This window comes from Quercus robur, chromosome 3 (assembly GCF_932294415.1).
Source record: "Quercus robur chromosome 3, dhQueRobu3.1, whole genome shotgun sequence".
Classification (NCBI taxonomy): Eukaryota; Viridiplantae; Streptophyta; class Magnoliopsida; order Fagales; family Fagaceae; genus Quercus; species Quercus robur.
Genome location: NC_065536.1, coordinates 17,209,814 through 17,235,657, shown reverse-complemented (window position 1 = coordinate 17,235,657; position 25,844 = coordinate 17,209,814). Strand labels below are relative to the sequence as shown.

The 25,844-nt window shown below is 38.1% G+C and overlaps 1 protein-coding gene and 1 non-coding gene across 5 annotated transcripts in view; one reads left to right on the top strand and one right to left on the bottom strand.

Moving 5' to 3' along the window:
- Positions 1-2,899: 2,899 nt before the first annotated feature.
- Positions 2,900-3,060, bottom strand: LOC126720134 (U1 spliceosomal RNA). The gene has a single exon (XR_007653289.1). It is a non-coding gene; the product is annotated as a U1 spliceosomal RNA (small nuclear RNA).
- A 7,993-nt stretch (positions 3,061-11,053) lies between these two features.
- The window catches only part of LOC126717297 (uncharacterized), a 46,681-nt gene continuing 31,890 nt past the window's right edge, over positions 11,054-25,844 (top strand). Inside the window, exons 1-2 of one of the 4 annotated variants that reach the window (XM_050418821.1) lie at positions 11,054-11,428; positions 14,524-14,709. In XM_050418821.1, coding sequence (XP_050274778.1) covers positions 11,324-11,428; positions 14,524-14,709 — 291 coding nt within the window. In that variant the 5' untranslated portion in view covers positions 11,054-11,323. Of the gene's footprint in view, positions 11,429-14,400; positions 14,710-25,844 lie in introns of those variants that run through there. The other 3 variants (XM_050418822.1, XM_050418823.1, XM_050418826.1) reach the window with 3 other exon arrangements.

The window sequence follows — 25,844 nt, the reverse complement described above, 5'->3', positions numbered from 1 at the left end:
AATCAAAGATTTTGAAGTTAAAAACTTGAGTCCTAATTTAAAGGTGAGAGAAAAGATGATAAGGATAATTGTTAATGTTTTTATTTATTATTATTTTTTAATAAAAAGAATTTTAATTGGAACTATGTTTTAGACCTGAGTAAGAGTTAATGAGAAGTTGGAATTCATTTGAAAAAAAAAATGCCATGCTTGAATATATTTTTTTTCATTAAAATTTCGATAGCAAAATACATTGCTTGAGTTTAGGAGAAGTTTGTTAAGGTTAGTAACCATTGTTACTGAGCTGTTAGTAATATTTAGTAGGAAGTTATTGCAAAGAAATTGCAATTGATTGTGTAAGTTGGGAGGGTGGTTTTGGTTTTGCACGTAGAGTGAGAGTTTTCTTGATGGAGTTTTTTTTTTTTTTTTTGGGGGGGGAGGGGGGGGGGGGGGTTGGGGGTTTAAACAATTAAACCAACCTTTTTTTAAAACCAAACTAACGTGAAGGAGAGGAAAAAAAGTTCTTGCAATTTTTTTTTTTTTTTTTTTTTTTATAATGATGGGACAAGGATAATAATTATAAAATTAAAAAAAAAAAAAAAAAAAAAAAAAAAAAAAAAACTAACTTAATGTGAATGAGAGGGGAAAAAGAGGAGATCTTGCAAATGATTTTTTTTTTTTTAAATAAGAAAAAGAGAAGAAGAAGGGAAGAGTTGGTTGCCGTATTTTAATAGGGGTGATTGTAGCAAATTTAAATTTTAGTAGTGGTTTAGTGGATGTGAAGTTATTCTGTAGTGGGTTGTTTAAAAGTTAGAAATATAATTTTACTTGATTGTCCTCCAATTTTGTCCAGGTGTAGGGGCATTTTGGAAAAAAAAAAAATCTGGTCCAAATAGGGAAAGCCTCTTAAATAGTAGCATAGATAAACATTACTGCATATTTTGAAAATCTAACCATTAAGTTGCATGTTCTTTACACTCTTAATACACACGTCAACTTTTGTGTCAATCAGATATTATTTACTATATGATTTATAACCTTATATTTTATACATAATTTTAAACTATAAAAACTTATAATTTAAACAATTTATTGATGACATAGCTATTGATTTATAATTTTTTAGAAATTTTGCGAGCATAGAGGACATAATAAGAATAAGTAATCCAACTATAGATTTGTCAAAATTCATATCTAATAAAAATATACTACGTAAGGCTACAACCAATTATGTAACTAAATTTTGTCCTATTACCTTTATATAGTATATATTTTTGCTAACTGGTATGAGAGGCCCAGTAATATATATTCGCAGTGAAAGTGAAACTTGTGCACTGGATGAACATCAAAGATTAAAAAAAAAAAAAAAATTAAAAGGTTGAACTACCAATGCCATTATAAGTCTAACCTCAATTTAGTGGATATTGATTGCTTGATCTGGTGTTATATTTAATTTACCATGGAGTAATCTAATCTAATATGATTTCAAATCCTCATATAAATTTTTAAGCCCCTTTAATTTGATTATTTGATAGTTTATGAAGACTAAAAGATCACATTGAATCAGAAGTTTACACCTAAAAATGTGCACATAATGACAAGAAGACAACAATCAAACTGCTTTTATAGGTGTCAATTTCATTGAGTCCGAGCACCTTTTGGTTGTTTAATTACAATATTATTTATTTTTTAAATTTAATTCCAATAAACTCTATGTCCCGTAGATGAGCGATGAATTATTTTTCCTATTTATTAATTGATACTGTCGTACTAGTTATTTTTAAGAGCATTCACATCAGTTCTTCTAAATTTTCTGTCTATTTTACACGAAAAAACCCACTTTTTCTATTTTACACTTCCACTTTTACAAAACACCCACATCAGTTTATCTATTTTACACATTTATTCATTAAAATATTCATTATTTTACTAATTTTTATTATTCACTCCCTCACTACCCCTCTTTCTCATAGACCCACAGCCACCATCACCACCACCATCACCACCTAGCCACCATCACCACCATCATCAGAAACCAAAGAAAAATCATATCAACCCACACATACCGATCAACCCACACGAAAAATCATCAGAAACCAAAGAAAAATCAGATCAACCCACACATACCGATCAACCCACACGAAAAATCAGATTCAACATCGATCAACCAACATCGATCAACTCACACAAAGAAAAATCAACGCCAATCAAAACGCCATCGTCTCCATGCCTCCATGCCTCCACACATACCTAGATCAACCCACAACCCAAATCAACCCAAACCAAGCAAACCCACACAAACCAAGACCAACCCACACCATAAACTCAGATTAAACCACCATCGAGACCTCCCCATGTCGTCGCCATCAATCATCGACCCAAACCCACACCATAAACTCAGATTAAACCACCATCGAGACCTCCCCATGTCGTCGCCATCAATCATCGACCCAAACCCACACAGCCACCATCGAGACCACGCCACACGCCACGCGCCAATCTCGCCACGTTGTGAACTTCGGTGGCATGCTTTGAACGAGAGATAGAGATGTGAGAGAGGAAGAGAGAATGGAGGATGAAAGGATAGGGTGGGTTTTTTGTGAGAGAGAGCGCATAACACCTGAAAAAGAGAGGTGAGAGTCAATGGAGAATGCCCATGTAACGAGTATTGTAGCTCGTTAAAAAATTTAGAAGATTTTATGCATTTTTAAACGGATTGATATAAAATGTTTTTTGGTTCAAAATGTATAAAAATAACCAAGATATATATTTTACACATTTATACAAGAATTGATGTGAATGCTTTAAGACTGATGAAACACAGTTACCTTCTTAAGTTATTCATACAAGCCCAAGATATAACTCCTACATACACCAAAGCCCAGGATATGTCCATAAGAAAAATTTGAACTAGAAATGGAAAGGGGCCGCGCGAACACAGGCCCCCACCGCAACAAATTATGACGCAGGTTCCATCACTTGGACAGACCTTAAGCGAGCACCCCTCCGTAGTGCAATGGAAGTCACAGGCTTAGGCAATGGGCCTTCATGGTCATCCATTGACCCCGTCCAGGTAAGTAATTCGGACGGTCTTGATTGCTCTTATTTTATACACCCACACGGTAGCCTCTCCACTTATTTCTATTCCATGTGGGACAAGACAGCATAAGGTCGAAGGTAGAAGCACCCTAGTTTCTTGTGTATTTTAGTTGATTCATCATGGGAACCAAAGCCAGGATTGAATCTTCTCCTAGTAGATTTATACAAGCATCCCAGTGCTGGGGTTTCAGTTAAAAGAATTACATGTCTTGTGACAGATTTAAAATGAAAGCACAGAACAAATGCTAGTAGAATTGTTTTCTGCATAACTTCTTTTCATTTACACACTAAGAGTTTTCAAAAACTACGCATGACTTGAGTTTTTTACACTGGTCGTCCATAATATCCCCAAGAATGATAGACCAAGATTTACAACGGTGAATATAGGGAACAGTAGTTCCTGTTTTCCTCTTCAAAATTGAGATAAGCACCACTGTTAATTGGTATCCACATTTCTTCAAACTGATGGCCATGAAAATAAGGACAAACTTTAGCTCTAACCCAATTTGGAGGAAATTTTTTAAACTGCTAGGTGGCATCATTATTGTTGATTATTGGCTTAAATTAAGGTGTTCCTTAAGTTTGGTACACATAACACATGCATCCCATGGGTATATAACCCATAAAGTTTGATGTTTGGATTTGGTTTAAATATATTGCAAGGGGTGACTTTGGCTTTTAAATATATTGCAAGACATATCATTTTTTTTTTTTTTTTTTTTTGATAATCTGCAATTTTATTCAAAAAGAAAGAACTAGGAAACAAGAGGACATATCATAGTATTAAATAGTCAGATCACAATGATAAAATACACTCCTCATCAAGGGTTATAAGATTCCCCCTCACAAGAGGCGAGTTTTCAGCCAAGTCTTGACATCGCATCCGCACACTAGTTTGCTTCCCAATAGATATGCTCGGTCTACATATTAGAGAAGGTCTTCAAAAGGGTCCTGCAATCAGTGAGAAGAGGTTCCTTTCAGCATCCTCCATTTGGTTTTCCTTAGGGGGTTAGTGATGGCTTGCTCACTTTCAGCATCCTTCACCTTGGGCTGAATCCGATAGCAGCAACTTTCATGTTTGTGTCCTAGACGTCCACAATAGAAGCATAAGGAACTTATTCTTTCATACATCACCTTTTGTTTCAGCCTTCCAACTTCCATTGTATTAATCAGTGGTTTATCCAAATTCACTTGAATACACAACCTAGTGTAGCTTCCCCTAGTGCCAAATGCCGTGAAAGAGTCGATCCTTAGAACATGTCCGATTGCGCTGCCAATTTGTTTCAAGACTGTGGCATCATAGAATTCGATGGGTAGTTCTGGGAACCTCACCCACATAGCCACTGAGGAGAAACAAGCCTTTGATGCTTTGAAATACAGTTTCTAAGGTTTGATGGCTAAGAAATGCTCACCAACGAAACATGGTCCTCCTCATAACACCTTGTCATAATCTTCCTTATCAATGAACTTGATCGGAAAATAATCCTTCCCTAAGTCCACACAGTCCATCTTGGCCCTAGGATTCCATAAGGTATTGATCTTGAAAGGGAGGTAGTTAAAGCCCACTATCCTACCATACACTTTCATTATCAATGCCTTGGACCAAGGCGCTTTGATGCGAGCTTTAGTCTCCTTAGAGAGTGATACTTCAACCATTCCTTCAGACAGTTCCTCCACCTCTGTGTCTGATACCTCCTCTTCCTCATTCTCTCTATCAAAACGGAAGGCCTGTGCATATGCTCTTGGGATGTCTCCTATTAGATGTGGCTGGGTGAAAGCCTTCTCTCCACTGCTATCCTTAAACTTCTTAACACTTCTTTCAAGCACTTCCTCTCCTTCACTTGAACTCTGTGTCTCTCGAGCATACTCTACTTCCATGCTTACTCTACTTCTCATTAAATAGTCAGATCACTATTATAAAATACACTCTCCTTATTAAGGGTTATAAGATTACCCCTCACAAGAGACATGTTTTCAACCAAGTCTTGACATCGCATCTGCATTCAGGTTTGCTTCCCGATAGATATGCTCAGTCTACATATTAGAGAAGGCCTTTAAAGGGGTTCTGTTCTGCAACCAGTGAGAAGAGGTTCAAGTGAATGATTTACAATAGCATTATTAATGAGATAAACTACTGCTAGTGCATCCAATTCCACTTGTTTTTACTTTTTTTATTCACCTTTATTAAATTGCAGATGTTTCTTTTGCGTGGATGACAACACTTCTCTCATAGGACATTGGTTCCCTTATCAAAACATATATACCATGCTTTGGCTAGGAATACAAGTGCGGCAAAACTTGAGATAAAGAGGCCTTTATGAAGGAGGTTGTGTGGATGGGGCTTTAAGGCAATTCTAGAGAAAAGACAGTAAATTTTCTTTGTTTTATGTGCTACTTTGAATTTTGTATTTGTGAGAGATTTCTATTTGTGATAAGAGTAAATTTTGGGCATATCTAGGTTTCAGTATTATGAGAACATCTTTACTCCATTTTGTATGCTCTTTAACTGTTAGAGAAAATTTCTATCGTCTTGCCCATGAAAATAGGTCAAAAGTCAAACCACATAAATCTTTGGTACTCTTTTTTGTGTGTTTGTATATGTTTTTTCTCTTTAATTCTCTTTGTTCTTGCTCTTGTTTTGGAGATCATTCTAAAGTGTATATTTCATAATCAATGTTGTATGGAAATGCTATTTAAAGGCATTTTCCTACAACAAATTGGTAATGGAGCTTCCAATTTTACAAATCAGTTACAAAAACTTGCACTCTTAGGCTGCGTTTGTTTTGGTGTAAAACCATTTTAGGAAATGGTTTTACACCTCAATGCGTGTTTGGTTGCACATGGAAAATAAAATTTTTCGAAAAACCATTTCAGTTGACCGTGTAAAATGAGCCTTTGACCCGGAAAATATTTTACACTTTTATTTTCACTACAAATGATTCCGGACTTAGACGCAAAGAGAGAGAGAGAGAGAGAAAGACAGAGCGGAGAGAGACTAGAGAGAGTGAGCCTACGGCGTCATCGAGCTCAGACCACCGCCCCAAGCTCAGACGCGCTATTGAGCTCGCGTCGGTGAGATCTAGCCGCGAGATCGCGCCATAGAGCTCATGCCGTGAGATCATGCTAGGGAGATCGTCCCGCCGAGATCGCACCGTGAGATCATCCCGCCGCCTCTAGATCGAACTCTTTTCGTCTCAATCTCGGCACCGCCTGAAGCTTGCCGCCGCTGGACCAATCTCGTCACCCATGACCGATCTCTCTCTTTCTCGATCTACCTCTCCCTTTCTCTCGATTTGCGATCACTCTCTCTTCCTCTTCCCTCTTTCAGTTTGACCGAATGGTTTTGTATATTAAGAATGGTTTTGTTTTGATTTTTGTTTCTTTAAGAATAGTTTTGATTTGAGAATGGGTTTGTTTTGATTTGAGAATGGTTTTGTTTGGTAGCTGAGAAAATGAGTGAGAAAATGTGAGAAACTAGTAGGAAAATAGCATTTTCAGAATGCAAACAAACACATGAAAACATTTTCTAGAACAATTTTCATAATACAGCCAAACACTTGAAAATATTTTCCTTTTCCGAAAATATTTTACCCCTGAAAATATTTTATACTCGGAAAATATTTTACATCCAACCAAACACAGCCTTAAATTCAAATCTATTAGCTTTATCACAATTAATGCTTGTTGTCCTAAATTATCAAATTTATTAGATCTAAAAGTCACCATTCCCTCATAGTTACAAATCAAATTGAGCTAGATTAACTAGATTTTCTTATTTGGTGCAAAACCAAGCTAGTTTAAGCACCCATAAAATCCACTCTCAAGTTTGCCACACGATGCCTAATGTGAAACCTAGTCTTACTAGCTAATCAACTATTACAAGTTATTGTCTAATTACTTTTTGCTAAATCTCACAAATGAGACTCAACATATGTAAGACAAGTGGGATAAGAAGAAGAGGGAGGAGCAACATGCATTAACATTCCTGCATAAAACTCCCACATTCATTAATTTTAGAAATTCCAACACCCAATTTCACTAGTTTAACAGTTTTCGAAAAGTGTTTCTTTCATTTAGTAACACTCTAACAATAGGTAAAAATAGAACCCACTCAATATTTTTTTAAAGAGTTGGCCCCTTCAAGAACAAAGCTTTGGCCCCCACCTCCAACATGTTAGCCAAATTTTGTCTCCCAAAATCTCAATTTTGCACTTGTTTTGTCCTTTTCTATTCTCGAACATCTCATATCTTTGTTTCTATAAAAACAAAAGAGAAATGTTTGCAAATAAAAAAAAAAAAAAAGTGTAATGGCATTTATAAACAAATCTACCTTCCATGTGAATGTCTGCCCATTTGTAGCTCCACTTTATATTTTCTTTATTCTTTTTTCTAAATAATACTAGTACCACACATTTTTACATATATTTTGTTACAATTGTTTTTCGTGGAAGACTGTAAGTAATGGAGAAAAAATGGTGATCCATGTGATAGTAATAGACAGTCAATCACAATCTGTCACATAAGATTATTATGGGAACAGACAACCAATCATAAATTGCCACATAGGAAATAAACATTTTTTTTGTTGAAAATATTTATTTTCTTTCTAAATTCTTGGTACAAATTTCTTCTCTTCTGACATTTCTTCTCTTTCTCTACTTTATTTTTTTATTTTTTTTTTCTCTCTTTCAAAGTGCACTCTCTGTAACTTTCACATCTCATCTTCCTGATTTATTTATTTATTTTTTTGACCACCCCTTCGTCATGATTCTTTTTCTTCTTATTTTTTCTTTTATTTATTTATTTACATTCATTATTTTGACACTCTTAATCCCTTTCCTTTGTAATTCTACTGTTTTTCTCTAGTACTTGCCATCAACAAAACCCACTTTTCATTTGGCTTAGAATCAATATGATAGTTTTAGCTCCCCCCCCCCCCCCCCCCCTCACCAAACACAAATTTCTAATTCTATCCCTGATTATATGGTCTCATTTGGGACTTGAGTTCCTAAGACTCGGGTTCCAATGTGAAGAACTCGAGACTCTAAGCCTCTAGTTACCTCTTTGGAACTTAAGTTTCATAGACTTACATTCTAAAAGAGGCCACATAATTAATATGTTTCGTTTTTAGCCATATAACTAATATGTTTACAAAAATAGCATAATAGGCAAAAATGCCTGCACTAAATGCCATTTCTCTCCCTCTCTCCACAACCTCTTGCCATTTTCCTTATCTTACTTAACATCTCACGTGAAGTAAATTCACATCTTTTTATTTTAATTTCTCTCAATTGAGCCTCTTTCACTTTCTAAGATATTCAAGTCCTTCATTTCATTTCAACAACTTGTCTTGATTACATGTATCACTTAATTAAGGATGTGCAGCAAACCCACCAACCCACCAAAATTGACCCAACTCAACCCACAGGTTGGGTTGGTTTTTAAGGGTTGGTGGGTTAGGTCGGGTCATGATTTTTTTTTATTTTTTTTTAATTTTTACAGTGGGTTGAGTTGGGTTCGGGTCATGAGATTTACAAATTTGCCTAACTTGACCCGACCCACCTATATTTAATATATTTTTTAATTTAAAAAATATATTAAAAATTATATAATTTTGTTATTCACTATTTTTGCCCATTTTCCTAAATAAAACTCAAACCCTAAGTTCTTTTCGTATAGTTTGTGTTTGTTTGGTATTATGCTCATGATTATTTGGTTATAAATTTGCTCTTATTTGTGGTGATGTTATTATAATGATCAATTTAATAATAATAATAATAATAATAATAATAATAATTAAAAAAAAACTGTCCAACCCATGGGTCTAACCTGATCCACGTGGGTTGGGTTGGATTGAATTTTTTTAACCCACTATGGTGGGTGTGTTGGGTTGAAAAAACTCTTCAACCTGATCTATGCACACCCCTACACTTAGGGTCTGTTTGGGATCTGCTTATTTTGTTGAAACTGAAATTTTTTTCCTAAAAGTACTGTAGATAAAAGTAAAAGTTAGCTGAAATAGTACAGTGAGACCTATGAATAGTATAAAAAAGTGCAATTGGGCCCATGAATAGTAACAAAAATAAATTGAATAATAAAATAAGCTGACAAAATTAATTATGCCAAACGGACACTTAATATCTCATGTGATGTACAAACAACACTTGACATCATTTGAAAGTTCCTTTCTCCTCCAAGTCATTTTTTCCCTTCTAATACCTTGTCTTTACTGCTTGTCTCACAATAATTGCATCATAACAATTATATACACGATAGCATGTCTAGGTAGTTGATTCTTCTAAAAAAAAAAGGTAGTTCATGGTAGATAAATAACAACTCAATTATGAAGAAGAAAGCAAAGGAGCAAGATAATTTTCAAATAGTCTTAAAGCACTCACATCAATACATGTAAGAGCACTCACATAGTGAGTCTAAAATACAAAAAGTGGTTATATATACACATTTTGGGCCAAAAAGTACCCACATCAGTGGGTGTAGAGATGTGTAAATATATCATCTTACTATAGTAATTGTGCATATATGCATAATTATTGTTCATTTGTTGACCATTTTTTAATTCTTTTTTTCTTTCACTTCACTACAGACCCATTCTCCTCACCTTCTTCCTCAATTTTCTTTTCCCCTTCATCTTTCCTTTTCCCCTTTGTCTTCTTCCTCTCTTCGTACAAAACCACTACCCCAACCCAAGAACAAAACCATCGCCTGGCCCAGCCTCAACCACCATCGCATGACATCAAGTGGGAAGGGATCGAAGGTGCTAGCAGTGGGTTGCTATAACTGGGGCTTGCTTGGGTTGTTGGTAGCGGTGAGGATGTGTCAAGTTTGAGATGCTGCTGTCTTTCTTGTAAACTTGTTTTTGGATTGGTTGGATTTTTGGTTTTGATTTGGGTATCATTTGAGTTATTTTGCTGGGAAGTTTATATAAGAAGAAGAAGAAGATGAATATGATGATGATGTTGCTGGGTAAACTCGTTGCTTGCATGTGTTTGGTTTGGATTAGATTTTGATTTCATATGTAATGGGTTGAATGGAGTTTCAGGTATAATGGATTTGGCCAGTTTGAGATTTCTTTGGATTTGGGTTTTTGGAGGATGGTTGCTTGATGAAGGGTGGGTTGATGATGGTGGCTAATCTCGTTGATGGTGGCTGGGTGGGTTAAGGATGGTGGTTGATCTCATTGATGGTGGTTGGGTGGGTTGATGGTGGGTGTGGATTGATTGTTGATGGTGGCTGGATGTTGGTGATTTTGGGTTGTGTTGGGCTTGTGAGAGAGAGAGAGAGAGGTAGTGAGTGAAAGGGTTTTGGAGAGGAGTGTGAAGGAAATAATCAAAAATGTAAAAGAATGAATATTTTATTGAATAAATGTTTAGAATAGATAAACTGATGTGGGTGTTTTGTAAAAGTAATCGTGTAAAATAGAAAAAAAGTATGTTCTTTTTGTAAAATAGATGGAAAGTTTTAGACCCCCTGATGCAATTGCTCTAAAATTGCGTAAATGCAAAAGTTTGGCCAATCGCCCATATTAGTTCATGTAAAGTTATGTATCTATAGTCTATTTTCTGTAGTTGTGTATATGCATTTTTTAAAATATTATTATTATTTATTCTTTGTGTTTTCTAAGGATGAATTAAAATAGTAGATTGTGATTGTGATTGTGATTGTGATCTACGAAAATGGAGAAATAATTAAAAAAAATATTTTAATAAAATAAATAATCTAACGTATGTTTTTGAAATATGGTCATGTAAAATAAAAAATGTAAATTAAACAGAAATTTAATGTAGTCTCAAAATGACAGTTTGTGCTTGAGAGCAAAATCAGATATTTTTGGAAAGTTTTGGTAGTATTTGGATATATGCTGGACCCCTGGTTGCTTTTTGTAATTTAGACATATACAGAATCAATTCTACCAAAAAGACATACAGAATCAACGCTCTTGTCTAAAGTCCGGAGACCGTCTGATTCTAGGCCCAACTACTTCTTTCACATCCCACTCGTGTGTCCCGCACGTGTTACAACGGATCTCTCTCTCTCTCTCTCTTTGTCGCTCAAGATCTAAACTACGTGCAAGGCTCTCTGAGTTTCTCTGTAACTTTCATTCTCTTCGATCTTGATGGTCTCGTCTCGTTTCCTGATTTCATAGCCATCTATCTACTAACCCTAGAAAAGAAATTCACTCCATTTTCACCAAACCAGTGAGAGAGAGAGAGAGAGAGCTTCAAAGATGGCTTTCATGGCGGTCTTGGAATCAGATCTCCGCGCTCTCTCCGCCGAGGCTCGCCGCCGATACCCCGCTGTCAAAGACGGCGCCGAGCACGCCATCTTGAAGGTCCCAGCTCCTTTTCACCCTTCACACATTCATATATGTTTTCATTTGTGTGTGTACATGTATGTGTGTGCAATTGAGTATGTATGTATGTATGAGTTGGTGAAAATGCTGTTTGCTTAATTGGTAGTGATTTGAGTGTAGTGCTTTGTATTTGGAATTGGGTTCTTAGGAAATGACTTTGGAATTGTTTCAAATGAATGGTGGATTGGATTCATTGGGAAGCTAATTTGGAATATTGATTTGAGTAAAGTCATAGTGTTATATCTATGTATGCGTTTATTTATGTATTTCTCTCTTTTTTTTTTTGATAGCTAAGTTACACACATATTTAATGGGTTTTAGTTCTAGGCTTGACCTTCCACCCATTCTTGTATGAGGAAGTGATATTTGAGCTAGAGAGCTTATTGGGTGTCTTTATGTGAGTTGGTGATAAACTACTGTAAAAGTTTAAGCGGTTTGGAAATGGTGAATTTAATTACTTAACTATCGTTAAGTACTACTCAACGTGGAGGGTTTTCAACTTTCTAAATGGGAGGTAGAATGGAAAAAAGCTTTAAACTCAGTAACACTTGGTATGATACAATGATAAACTATCACTTGCCAGGAGCTTTGTAGCTCAACTGACACTTCCTAGTGTTTCAAATGGAAACATATAGGTAGGGTTCAAATCCCTTCACTCTCAACTATTGATATATAAAAAAAAAATTTCATACTCTTTAGGAATTGGCTAACATTCATCGGCTGTTTGGAACATGGTTCCTTTGTCTTTCATGTGGTCTATTTGGGGGGAACTTAATTGATTACATTAGAAGATGTGGAGTGCACAGGGAGCCAATTGTTAGCATCTTTTTCTAGTTCTTTATTTGCTTGGTCATGTGCATGGGGCTATTCTCATTTTGATTTTATTGCTACATTTCTAGATTCCTTGGCTTTTTGTACACACACACACACACACATATATACACAAATAAAGATAAACTATCATTTGTCCTAAAAGCTTAAACTGTTAAGAAATGGTGGCTATACTCATTTTGATTCTATTGCTACATTTCTAGATTCCTCGTCTTTTTGTACATAATTTATTTATTTCTTTATTTGTAATTCTTTGGCTACTTCATGTCCTTTCTCATTGAAGTAGTCTTTATCAAAAAAATTTCTTATTTATAAAAAAAAAGATAAACTATCACTTATCGCAAAAGCTTAAATTGTTAAGAAATGGTGGATTTAATCACTTAATCATTATTTTAACAGTTCGTGAACATGCTGTTTATATAATTAGTAATTGAGTATAGTTCCTAGTATTGAGATAGATTTTTTAGGGAATGAAATTGGAGTTGTTCAAATGAATGATGTATCCGTTGGGAGGCTAATTTGGAGTATTGAGTTGGGGGAGAGATAGTTTTATATGTATGTATGCTTTTGTGTAGGTGTAATTGGGCTTGTATGAATGTGAGGCGGTGAACAGATTGTTTTATTAATTGCTAGAAATTGAGTATAATTCTTAGAATTGGAGTTGGGTTATTAGGAAATGACATCGGAATGGTTGAAGTGAATGGTGGATTCATTGGTAGGTTAATTTGGAGTATTGATTTGAGGTAGAGAGAGAGTCATCACTGTGGTGTTTGGTTAAGTAGAAAATGGAGGAAGAGAAAAAGTGGCAAGGATTGGAACCTTGATATTTGTGTTACTGACTAGGAAATATCTGTTTGAGGTGGCGAACAAATTGTTTTTTTAATTGCTAGAAATTGAGTATAATTCTTGGCATTGGAGTTGGGTTATTAGGAAATGACATTGGAATGGTTGAAGTGAATGGTGGATTCATTGGTAGGTTAATTTGGAGTATTGATTTGAGGTAGAGAGATAGAGTCATCACTGTGGTGTTTGGTTAAGTAGAAAATGGAGGAAGAGAAAAAGTGGCAAGAATTGGAACCTTGATATTTGTGTTACTGACTGGGAAATATATCTGTTTGTGGATTGGGTTCAGTAGAGTTGCTTTTTGGTTGAGCTGAGATTTTAAACTTGGTGTTTTGAGTTTGAAATAGTTTATGGTGTGTTTGGTTGCAGAGAAGCTGGTTGGAAAAGAGAGAAACAAAATGAAACTGGTGTTTTTATTCCTTTTGTTTATTTTTCTATAGTCCCAAATAGTTAATTCAGCTCCAACTAGAAAAATATTCATATTAGGCACCATGGGGTGCTGGCAAGGTTCTTTTGGTATTCTTGGGCTGTAACTCATAAAAGTTGAGCTTGAATTTCAATATTTTTGTCTCTCCATTTAGTCTAGGAAGGATTTAAAAAGAAGAAGAAAGGAAATAGAAAACAGAAAGGAAGGACAATTAATTTACACACACCATCTGGGTCTTGATTCTTGAACCGTTTTCCTCGTTAAGCAAAAACCCTTCCTCAACCATTTTCCTTGTTAGCTTGGTGAAAATTCTTGAAGCCCATGGTAACGGATGTCTTTTCTTTGATTGGTAAGTTACATACACCCACTGGGTCTTGATTCTTGAACCCACAACCTCGCTATCCTCTCTATTTTATGGAAAAAAAGGAAGTGCCATTTGAGCTAGAACATGTTGACTTGGGTGCCAGCCAAATTTAAATGGTGACACCACAAGCATTTTTGAAACCTTTAGAAAAAGGAAGGTGGTGTGAGTATTTTTCTGCCTTTATTATACTACTTTCTTTCAATTCTTGTTTTGAACAAAATTGATTGCTTATCTTCTTACACAGATTGCAATGCTAGCAAACAAAAAACAATATTAAATTTTTTTTTTTTTTTTGATAGGTAATAAGACTTTTATTGAAAAAAACTGAACATCATGTTCGTGATGGTGAACACTCTGAACAAGAAACATATACAACAAGTTCAAGAAAAACAAAAGACAATATCTATCCTAATTTGTACTTCTTGCAGTTATACTAGGCTAATTTCAATAGTTAATCTTAAGAGTTTTCATAGTTATGGTTTGCAGCTCATGCCATGCATTGCTGTGGAGATTGTCAAACCCACAAAAAAAGTCCTTCATTGGCATTGATCTGGATGTTTGCAGAGGCTGAGTTTGAAATGTATCTACTCTTTTATTGTTAATTTGCAGCTTCGTTTGTTATCAAGCCCCAGTGAAATAGCTCACAATGAGGATATTTTACGAATATTTTTGATGGCTTGTGAGGTCAGAACTGTCAAGTTGAGTGTTATTTCGCTATCATGTCTACAAAAGCTCATTTCTCATGATGCGGTTGCTCCATCAGCCTTAAAAGAGATACTTGCAACCCTTAAAAATGTAAGTTCTTATTTATGTTACTTCTAATTATATAGTTCTTGAAACAAGTTTCATTCCATCGTAATTCATAATACAATTGTAATTTGAATTCAAAACACCTTAAGTGGATTTGTTCAGATAATTATTTTTAATAAATGAATGCAGCATCTTTATAAAATATAGCAATCACTTTGTCAGAGTTCCCCTTCTGGTCAATAAAGTTACAAGAATCTTTTCATTTCTTTTTGCTTATTTGATTACAGCGTGCAATTACAAAGTTAGTTGATTTTTATTACTACTCAAAACCAGAGAAATAGAATTGATCATAAACTTGGCATCCATGTATAATCATATGTTGTTGCTTATTATCTTAGCAAGGAGAAGAAAAACCAATCTCTCTTTGTAATTAAAAATCTGAAATGAGGAAGTATTGTGAAGATGATGGAAGTAAAGGGATAGAAAAGAAGCAACTTGTAGGCATAGCTCAACTGGGTTGCACGTCTTGGTCTTTCCCAATGAGAGATCTAGGGTTTACTGAGAAAAGAAGCAACTTGTATATGGAAGTGTACTAGAAATTATGTAAATATTTGCTTTACTGAAATCCTCTGGTCAAGATTTGAAGCTGGAATCTAATCCATGCTCCTTTCCCTCTCCAAGTGTATATGTATATTCATTCATATCCTACAATGGTGCTTGAAGAATAAACATGGTATATTTTCATTTTACATAGAAAAAGTAAAAGATTTTTCTCTACTTTGTTTTTGATAGGTAGATAGTGGGGGAGGGGGAGGTGGGGTTTGAACCACAAACATGGGCCATCATAAAGGATGCCGTTGTTCTCTACTTTTCTTGGTAAATAATGCAAAATAAGGATGATAGTTTAGCTATGAATTCCCTATGGTCATGTTGGGCATTTTAATGAGAATTTTCTTATAAGATATCTGGAGAGGTAATGTAATGGGTTTTAGAAAAGAAAATATTTCCTCTAAAGTATATTAAGTTTATTAAGGATATGTATGATTTAGCATTTTATCAGCTACTGTAATTTCACTTAGAACCAGAAAGCGTATTTTACAACACCTATAGAATTATTTAATTTTCAAGATTACAATGTTATAGTTTGATTGATCAATATAGTTTCTCTTGGAATTTTTCCAATGGTTTGGTGCTGATTCTAGCCAACCCTAGGTACTGACTCTCAGGTTTTTTTCTCTTTTGCTTGGTGCAGACTCCAAGCAAGCATAGGTGTTGATTTATCTATCTTTTATTTTTATGTTCTTCAATTTTGTTATGGTATAAATCTTTTGTAGAGGTGTAATGGGGGGGGGGGGGTTCGTAGCTTTCTCATTGAGTCTAAATCTTTTCAATTAGTTGTAGAGGAAGGGGGTCGTTTTTTCTTATTAAGGATTTTTGAGAGGGGCAAGTTTGCTATGAGATCAGTTTTCATGAGCAAGAACGCAGCCCATTGGCTGATGTTTTGCATTGAACACTTTGTTGTTGGGAAGAGTTTCAAGCAGTTTTTCACTCTTAGAGAGGGTGACACTGCTTTCTTTCTCCAGTGGTGTTCCAACTCCTCAGGTCAGTTCTTGCTGTTATCTGAACTCAAAGCTGGTGGGACTAGGAGATCGATTATTGTACCGGAGGGCAATGAGAGATTTGGTTGGAGGGTTTTTGGTCTAGAACTAAGGAAATTGTTGTTTCCTTCTCATTATGCAGTGGGTGGAAATGGTCCCCCTAAATTCATTCCTCAGGCACGGAAGCATAAGCTGGAGGTTCATAACTCTAGAACTTTTGCTGAAGTTGTGCAAGGTTTTCATGATAGAACTGAGGATAGAAAGCAGCTGCCACATCTTGGTCTCACAGCCAAAGAGAAGTTTACACAGCTAGGAAAGGAGAAAAAAGGGGAGAATCTGATACTCTCAGGTGCAAAAATGGGGGAAATTCCAGTGAGCAAGTCTGGAAGGATGGAGGTGGTGGGAAGGTTTTGGAGGGAGCAACGGTTGAGTGAGGTGGCTGAGGTGGGTCAGCAGAAGTTGGCTGACACTAGTTTACTTTCCCCAAGCTTTTTGAATTCAAAAGCTGTTGTAAAGGGGAAGAAGTCTGCTTTTAGGAGATCTTGCTGGGCAGGGAGAGGTCTTGTCATAGAGGTTGATGTGATAGGGAGGAGACAGGTCTCTTGGGTTAGAAAGAAAGGGGGAGTTTCTAAGAACAGAGGGGTGGCACGTGAAGTGGAAAGGGTAGGCAACTCTGATGCTTCTAAGGTCCTTAATTGGGCTCCTCAAGAAACCAATCAGGATGCTCTTAGGCCTGGTTTGGGCCGTGGATCAAGCCCAGTGAGGGGTTCTTCTTTCTCAGGCCCAAGCTTGTTTGAGTTGGGTGAGTGTTCTCTGGCTGGGGAAGGTAAGTCAGCCCAGATCCTGACTTCTGAAGCTTGTCCCAAGGCTCGTCACCAGCAAGGAGCGCCGGATCGGAGCGTCAAGCCCCTGGCGGTGGCCGTCGGCCCCTCCGTCGCCGGTCCCAGCTCTAACGAGCCCTGGAAGTCACCGGGAAAGGACGCGACTGGGACCGTTGGGTCTCCGTTGCTGCTAGTGGAGGCCGACGGCCCCTCCTTTGCCGGATTCAGCTCCGGCGAGCTTCCGATGACACCGGGAAAGGCCGGCGACCCCTGCACCGCCGGTTTTTGTTCAGGTCCTTGCTCCGGCGAGCCTCCGATCTCTCTGATCAAGGCTGGCAGCCCCTCCTCCGACGGAATAAATTCCGATGTGCATTCGGTGTCACCGGGTAAGTCTAATAAGGAGTCGTTGTGGTCTCCGGCAGAGAGGTTTTTATCTGATTTACTTCTGAGTTTATCAAGGGCTGGGCTTGTGGGCTTGAGGGACAACATTGGGGCTGAAGGTGGCTGGGACAGTTGTGTCATCTCCAAGCCGAATGCTGCCCTTGAAATAGTGCAACCCAGTTCAGCGGTGACTCCCACAAAGGCTTTATGTGTTGTTGCTGGAGTTTGATCAGATAGATGGGTCGGAGAGGGGTTGGCTTGAAAGGAGGTTTGAGAAGGAGGAAATTCTTCTAGCCGTTAACGAGCTGGCTGGAGATAAAGCTCCAGGTCCAGACGGCTTCTCTATGGCCTTTTTCCACCATTGCTGGAGAGTGGTGGAAAGGGATGTCCTAGCAGTTTTTGAGGAGGTCTATCAACATAGTAAGTTTGAGAAATCTTTGAATGCTACCTTCTTAGTTCTCATTCCTAAGAAGAATGATGCTTTCAATATTCGAGATTTCAGGCCTATTAGCTTGGTGGGGAGCATGTACAAGATCCTGTCTAAGGTTTTGGCGAATCGTTTGAAACTGGTCTTAGATCATCTAATTTCTGAGTCTCAGAATAGTTTTGTGGGAGGAAGACATATTCTTGACTCAGTTCTTATTGCTAATGAGTGCGTTGATAGTCGAGTGAAGAGTAAGATCCCGGGGGTCATTTGTAAGCTAGACATTGAGAAAGCTTATGATCATGTGAATTGGGAGGCTCTTTTGGACCTTTTTTGAAGAGAATGGGTTTCGAGGAGAAGTGGTGTAGTTGGATCCGCACTTGTATCTCGACGGTCTAGTTTTCTATTTTGATCAATGGGGCTCCTGCTGACTTTTTTGGGAGCACGAGGGGTCTGAGGCAAGGGGATCTGCTATCTCCTTTGTTATTTCTAGTCATGATGGAGGTCTTAAGTAGGATGTTGAAAAGAGTTGAAGGTGCCGGCCTGATTAGGGGTTTCAAGGCTGTTGGAAGATGGGGTGAAGGGGAATGTGTCTCGCACCTTCTATTTGCAGATGATACTATTTTGTTTTGTGATGCGGACGTGGAACAGATCCTTCATATACGGATGCTTCTCCTTTGTTTTCAGGCTGTGACTGGTTTGAAGGTTAATGCCCTGAAGAGTGAGATGGTTCCAGTAGGGGAGGTTAATAATATTCATGCCTTGGCAGAGATTTTGGGTTGCTGGATTGGGTCCTTGCCAATGACCTACCTTGGTATGCCATTGGGGGCGTCTCATAAATCCCCCTCTATTTGGAATCCTATATTGGAGAAGATTAATCGGAGGTTAGCCGGGTGGAAGAAGTTGCATTTGTCAAAAGGCGGAAGATTGACGCTGCTCAAGAGTACGCTTTCTAGCCTTCCTACTTACTATTTATCTCTCTTCACCATTCTGTCGCATGTGGCTAATAAAATTGAGAAGATTCAGAGGGACTTCCTGTGGGGGGAGTCGAAGGTTCATTTGGTGGGGTGGGATAAGGTGTGTGCTCCTAAGGTTAATGGTGGCTTGGGTATCAGGAAATTAACTACCTTTAATAAAGCTTTGCTTGGAAAGTGGTTATGGCGGTTTGGGGTTGAGGAGACTCGTCTATGGAGGAGGGTTGTAGCTTTGAAGTTTGGGGAAGAGTGGGGGGGTTGGTCTTCTAAGTTGGGTAGGGGTGTTCATGGGTGTGGTTTATGGAGAAGTATCCGAAAAGGTTGGGAGATTTTTAGCAAGTTTATCCGGTTTGAGATTGGGGTGGGGGATAGAGTGAAGTTTTGGACAGATCAGTGGTGTGGGGACTCTCCACTCCATCTTTCCTTCCCGGTTGTGTATGGGATTGTTTCTAATAGAGAGGCTTCTGTGGCCTCATCTCTCGAAAGGTTGGGGACCGAGGCTTGTAGAAGTTGGAAGGTTCCTTTTCTTAGGGATCCTAATGATTGGGAGATGGGAGAGGTGGTTAATTTTCTCCATACCTTGGATTCTTGTTTACCTCACTCCGAGCAAGAAGACCGCATGGTTTGGAAATTGTCGAAGAAGGGGGACTTCAATATTCGCTCCTTTTACGACAAGCTTCGAAGCCCCTTTCCTTTTACTTTTCCTTGGAAAGGTATTTGGAAGGTTAAGGCCCCTACGCACGTCTCTTTCTTTGTTTGAACGGCTGCTTGGGAGAAGATTCTTACAGGGGACACTTTGCGGCGTAGAGGCTTTGAGCTGGTTGATAGGTGCATTATGTGTCGTTGCAATGGGGAGACGGTGAATCATTTGCTTCTCCATTGTGGAAAAGCTTATAAGTTGTGGAGCTTGATTTTCAGATCTTTTGGGATTTCCTGGGTCTTGCCTAGATCGGTTGCAGAAATGCTCTTCAGCTGGTGGAACTGGTTTGGAAAGCACTCTTCTAGCATTTGGAATTTAGTTCCATTGTGCCTTTTGTGGTGTATTTGGAGGGAGCGGAATTGGCGAACTTTTGAGGACAGGGACAGATCCGATGACCAGTTGCTAGCTTATTTTTGTGGTTCTCTTTTTGATTGGTCTAGGGCTTGGGGACTCACCTCTAGTGATTCCCTCCCTTTGTTCCTTTGTTCTCTTCCCTGTACTTAGTTTTTTGTTGCTTTCTGTTTGTTTTCTAGTTCTCTTTTCTTTTTTTTGTTTGTTTCTCTCTTGGTACTATCTGTTCTGCCTCTGTTTTCATGAGGTAGTTTTCTTAATATACTTCTTTATTACTTATCAAAAAAAATGTATGATTTAGCTATAATTGGTGCAAGAATAAGTGGGGGCATCACAATTGAGTTTTATATTAGTATAGGTTTGCATCAAGGATCGATATTAAGTCATACCTCTTTGCATTGGTGATGGATAAGTTCTCTAGATTGATTTAGGGTGAAATTTCATGGTGTACGATTTTTGAAGATGATAATAGTTTTAGTGGATGAACTTGACTTGGAGTTAATGTTAAGTTAGAAAATTGAGTTTCATATTACTACAAATTTGCATCAAGGATCGATATTAATTCCATACCTCTTTGCATTGGTGATTGATGAGTTCTCTAGATTGATTTTGGATGAAATTTTGTGGTGTATGATTTTTGTAGATGAAACTTGACATGGAGTTAATGTTAAGTTAGAAATTTGTAGAGATGCTATAGAATCGAAAGGCTTTTGGCTAAGTAGGACTGATATTAGAATGCATGGAATGTAAGTTTAATAGAATTATAAACATAGAGGAACAACTTATTTAGCTGAAATTGAAATTTTTTTGCTAAAAGTGTGCTAAAGTATGCTTGTACCTTGAAAAAAATTTGAAAATGTGAGAAAAGGCGAAAAAAAGTGAGGTTTTAAAAAGCTATACATAAAAGCTAAAAACTAAAAGCTGAACTTATAAGCTCGTGCCAATCACACTCAAAATAGCAAAGTAGAATATGTGTGGTCACCCTTGGTTATTTTGGTGAGAATTCACAACTAAGTTTTGGGACTAAGGCTTGGTTCTTGTTGTAATATTTGTGTGTATGTATTATAATCTATGTAATTTCATTAGTCAATGAGTCACAACACTTCCTCCTTCTGCAAGAATGGGTAGAGGGCAGGGTTGTGAGTTCAAACTCACTGGATGCATGTATAACTTACCAATAAAAGAAAATTACAATTTAACCCCCATTTGTTCATCCCAATTTAGTACTGAATCTTTTAATAGCTTTTAATAGACCCCCCTAAAGTTTGGATTAAAATGAAATCATTAAAGTTTCATACAAATTAACAGATTTTATGTTTTGTGGACAAACTTTCAATTACAACTAACCCCCTTGTGAGGAGCATTACGTGTTGTTGATGATGGTATGAGGAATGAGGGTGCTTAGGCAGCATTGGGCCAATCACTTGGCTTCATGTTTTCTCAACACACTCATGGCTCCTCATGTCTGACTAGTGATGCTCCTAAGGGCTCTTTGAGGGGGACCTGCCTAGTCTCCCTACTCGAGTTGGAACGACGAGTAGTGATGAGGGGCAGTATGTGGAGGCACCTTGCTCTACATGATGCCCTAAGGTCATGGCAAAAGAGGGTCATGGTGGGCAGAGATGGTTGTGATGCTGGGTAGCAGCAGGTGGTGCTGACCCTATGTGGTGGTGCATGGCATTAGTGGCTTAGTTGTTGGTTTCTTGTGTGTGGGCTTAGTTGTTGGTTTCAGTGCAAGGCAGAGCTGGGCTGCTGTGATGATTAAATGCTGTGTGCAAGACATTGGGCTAGTGGGGGCTGACTGAATGTATAGACAAGTGCTAGTGGGCTGATGACAGTTATTTGTGTGCTGTATGTGGGCATGCTGTGTGGGCTGTAGTGCTGATGGGAGGCCTTGAGCATGGGCCAAGCCTCCTTAAAATGGGTGAGAACATGTTGAGTGGGCTGTTGGAGGATGGACAGAGGCCTCATGGTTTGCTGAGACATGGGCTGTGCATGTGCAGTGGTAGTTACCAAGTAGTTCCTAGCTTTCTTGATAATCAGACCTGCTGTATAGGGGCTGGAAACGTGGAGAGCAGGCCAAGACAACATTAGTTGAAGGTGTCCTAAGTCAGAACACAAGTGGCAGATTGTTCAAGACCCAGGCTGTTACTAGGCAGTAACTGCCATAACAGTTAATTCTGTGTATTTAACCCTAAGGTTGTTGGGGGTGTCAACAACAGAGTGTATTTGGCCTTGGGAAAATTCTGTATAATTTTCTAGACTTATAATTTTCTATTCTAAGTATTATTGCAGTGTGTGTGGTGTTGGTTGAGACTAAGTCATGGACTTAGGGCCATCACAGGTAGAAAATTTGAGTGAAAAATTGACCCTGTGACACCCCTTGTGGTTTGTTGTTTAGTCTCATAAACTTTTCAATTGCTACATACCCCCTAAAGTTTGGATTAAGTTGATGGGTCTTTGGATGGGACTCTAACAATTTCATTTTAGTCCAGACCTTAGGGAAGTCAAATGTAGCAATCGAAAATTTGTGGACTTAAAAAAAATTCGGGTTTTTGGGCCAAGTTTTACGTAGAGGAGTAGCACCTTCATTGTTATGTATTTATTAAAACAAAGATAAAAACATTTTGGTTCATGTCATGGTGATTGTTAGAGGCCTGATTACCTCGAATTAGTCACAAATACTGTTTTCGTCTATTTCTTTGGGTTGATATGGGTGGATCTCGTAGTTTTTTTTATTGAATCTAAGATGTTTCAGTTGGTGATTGAGGAAGGGGGGAATTTTTTTCTCGCTTAAGATTTTTGAATGGGGAAAATATTTTATGCAATTAGTTTTTATGGGTAAGATGGTAGCAAGTTGGTTATTGCATAACTTGGAACACATTGTGATTGGGGTTAATCCTAAGTAGTTTTACATGCTCAGGAAATGAGATATTGCCTACACAATGCAATGGGGTTCCAACTCTTCTGGTCAATATTTATCAGTGTTAGAGCTTAAGGTAGGCAGGAGGAGGAGATCTATTTTTATCCCTGGAAGTAAGGTGCAACAAGGTTGGCGGGTTTTTGGGATTGAATTAAGAAGAATGTTGGATTCTTCCCGATATGTGTTGGGTTGCCCGAAATTTGTTTCGTACAAGTCTAAGTTGCTTTCGGAGATTAATTCTTAATGGTCCTTTGTAGAAATGGTGAAATCCCCTGTGCAGGCAAGGGTGAAGCACTCACAGCAGCCTATTATCAGAGAGAAGGACAAGGATAGAATAGTAGAGAAAAAAGTGGATCCTCCGAGAGACAAAAATTGCACACAAGTGGTGGTTTTTGAAGCTCAGGCTGGCAAATCTTCCTTGGCTGCTGTGGGTGGGGTGGAGGGGAGAGACCGTGATACTAAATGAAATAATAAATTTGAGGTGAAAATCCAAGAAGGAAATAAACATAGATTCCCGTTAAGGTTTAATTTGAATTCAAAAAATGTTGTTGCTGGGAAGGAGCAAGATATTAGGAGATCACGTTGGTTAGGAAAGGGGCTAATTGTGGAAGTGAATGAGAATGGAAAGAGGCGGGTATCTTGGGATCGCTATAAGTGTGGTGAACGTGTTGTCAGTTGGGTGTCATGAGAAAGAAATACAGAACAATTAGGTCCTGTAGGGATGGGCCAGGAACCTTCGGAAGCCCACTTACCTCTAATGGGCAATTTTAAAAGTCCTTTTGGACCGACTTTTTCAAGCCCATGTGTCTTTGAGGCAGGTGACTGTTCTAAGACAAATCAAGACAAACCCAGCCTAGTTCTCTTAGGCCCATTTGTCTGTGATGGAGTTAAGACTTCATCTTCCACTGACCCGAGCTCAAAAAAGAGTGGATCAAGCCCCATGATGCAGCCAGCGTGCTTAGTGGTCTCGCCTCCGCCACTGGGTCGACTTGAGATGGTTTTGGGCTCTGATGGTCATGGAAATTGCATTATCGGTGCCGGAAATCCCAGGTGGTGGTGGCTATTATGTTTAGATGAGCCTGAGTTGGCCTTCCAAGTCACACAATGAGCTGATCTTGCCAGCGGCAGTGTCCCAGGTTTCCATTGAGTCGATTTTGGCAGTGGTATGGGCCCAACCTCCTCGCGACCCACTAATATTAGCGGCAGTGGCTCCTGTAGCTCAGGTTGTGATAGAAGAAGAGGGTGAGGTTTTGGTGGGTTCGAAAGGATTGGTTACTGTTTTTGGGTCTTCTAATTTTGAGGGGGTTAATCATCCTTGCCCCACAATTAGGAAATTGGTTGGAGACTTGGGGTAATTCCAAAGAATGAATGTTGCAATTGCATGATGGAAGGTGGATTGTACTTCCTCTATTGCTATATTAGTCTCCAGAAAGCGAGTTAGATTGTTCAGTTGTGGATGGGGAAGTTGTAACAAGTTATAATTCTATTATCAAGGAGGAGCATATTGTTAGCAGTGTAGACGAGTGTGACAAAATAGTAGATTCTATGTTTTTTTTTTGATAAGTAAAAGTTTATTGATCTCAAAAAATGGAACACCCTAGTACACAGGGAGTGTACAAGGGTTCAAACAATTAAGAACAAAAATTACAAGAATCTAAGAAATCAAGAAAGGAAGGAAAGGATTGGTTCCGCAAAGCAGCCAACCAATCCATTAATGTTCTATGTTTGTTGCTAATGGGTCAGAGGATGAGCTTTGGGAATTCGATGAAAGGTTGATGACTTGGGAGAAAGGTGGTGAGCCTTTAGTTGTGTTCCCTTTGGCCATAGAAGTTCCTTTGGAGCTTCAGTATAATCCTGTGAAGGAGATTGGGTGTAAGGGGAATATTGATAGTCATCATCTATCACAATGGGTAACCAATCAGATTAAAGCTTTTAGGAAATTTGTGGGAACGTATTTGGAAGGTTTTAAGGAGCAAATAACGGGATTGCTTTTAGTAATAGAGGCCAGGAAAAAAAATAAACAACATGTGGTGGGTGATTGGAAGAAGCTGGAAATATCAGGGTAGAAAGGTCAGCGAGAATTGAAAAATTTCAGGAGTAGTCTAAATGTTGAGTATGGTTCATCTACATTGAGTGCAAGTAGTGAGAGGGCTGTTGTGGTTTATCAATGAATTTGAAGATTATTTCTTGGAATGTTAAGGGTTGAATGAGCAGGTTAAAAGGCTTCGGGTTAGAAATTTGATTAGGAATTGGAGGCCAGATGTTGTTTGTCTCCAAGAAACTAAAATGGAATTAATAACTAGAGTTGTGATTTGTAGTTTGTGGAGTGGCCAACATGTTGATTGGTCATATTTAAGTTCTTGTGGAGCTTCTAGAGGGGTGTTGCTGATGTGGGACATGTGGGTTGTGGATAAAGTGGAGGAAGCAGTGGGAAGCTTTTCGGTATTTTGTAAATTTAAAAGTGTGGTTGACCAATTTGTTTGGGCATTTGTTGGTGTTTATGGACCTAACTCAGTGAGTGTCAGAAGGTTGTTATGGGAGGAATTGTTTGGATTAAGCAGTTGGTGGAATGTTCCATGGTGTGTGGAAGGTGACTTTAATGTGGTAAGATTTCCTTTCGAACGTGCTGGTTCTACTGTTTTGCAGCTGCTATGCGTGAGTTCTTTGATTTTATTTCTGAGCAAGGTCTAATTGACATCCCCTTGGAAGGAGGAAATTTTACCTGGTCTAATTCTAGGGAAGTTGAGTCAAAGGCATGGTTGGATAGATTTTTGTTCACCATAGATTGGGAGGCTAAGTTTCCTATTGTGTGTCAGAGAAGAATGTTTAGGCTTTTATCAGACCACTTTCCAATTGTCCTAGAGGGTGGATCCTTTCAACATAGGGGTAGAAGGCCGTTTAGATTTGAGAACATGTGGCTTAAGGATGAAGGCTTTGTGGAAAGGCTGCATTCTTGGTGGAATTCCTATCATTTTCAAGGTGCTTCGAGTTTTATATTGGCAAATAAA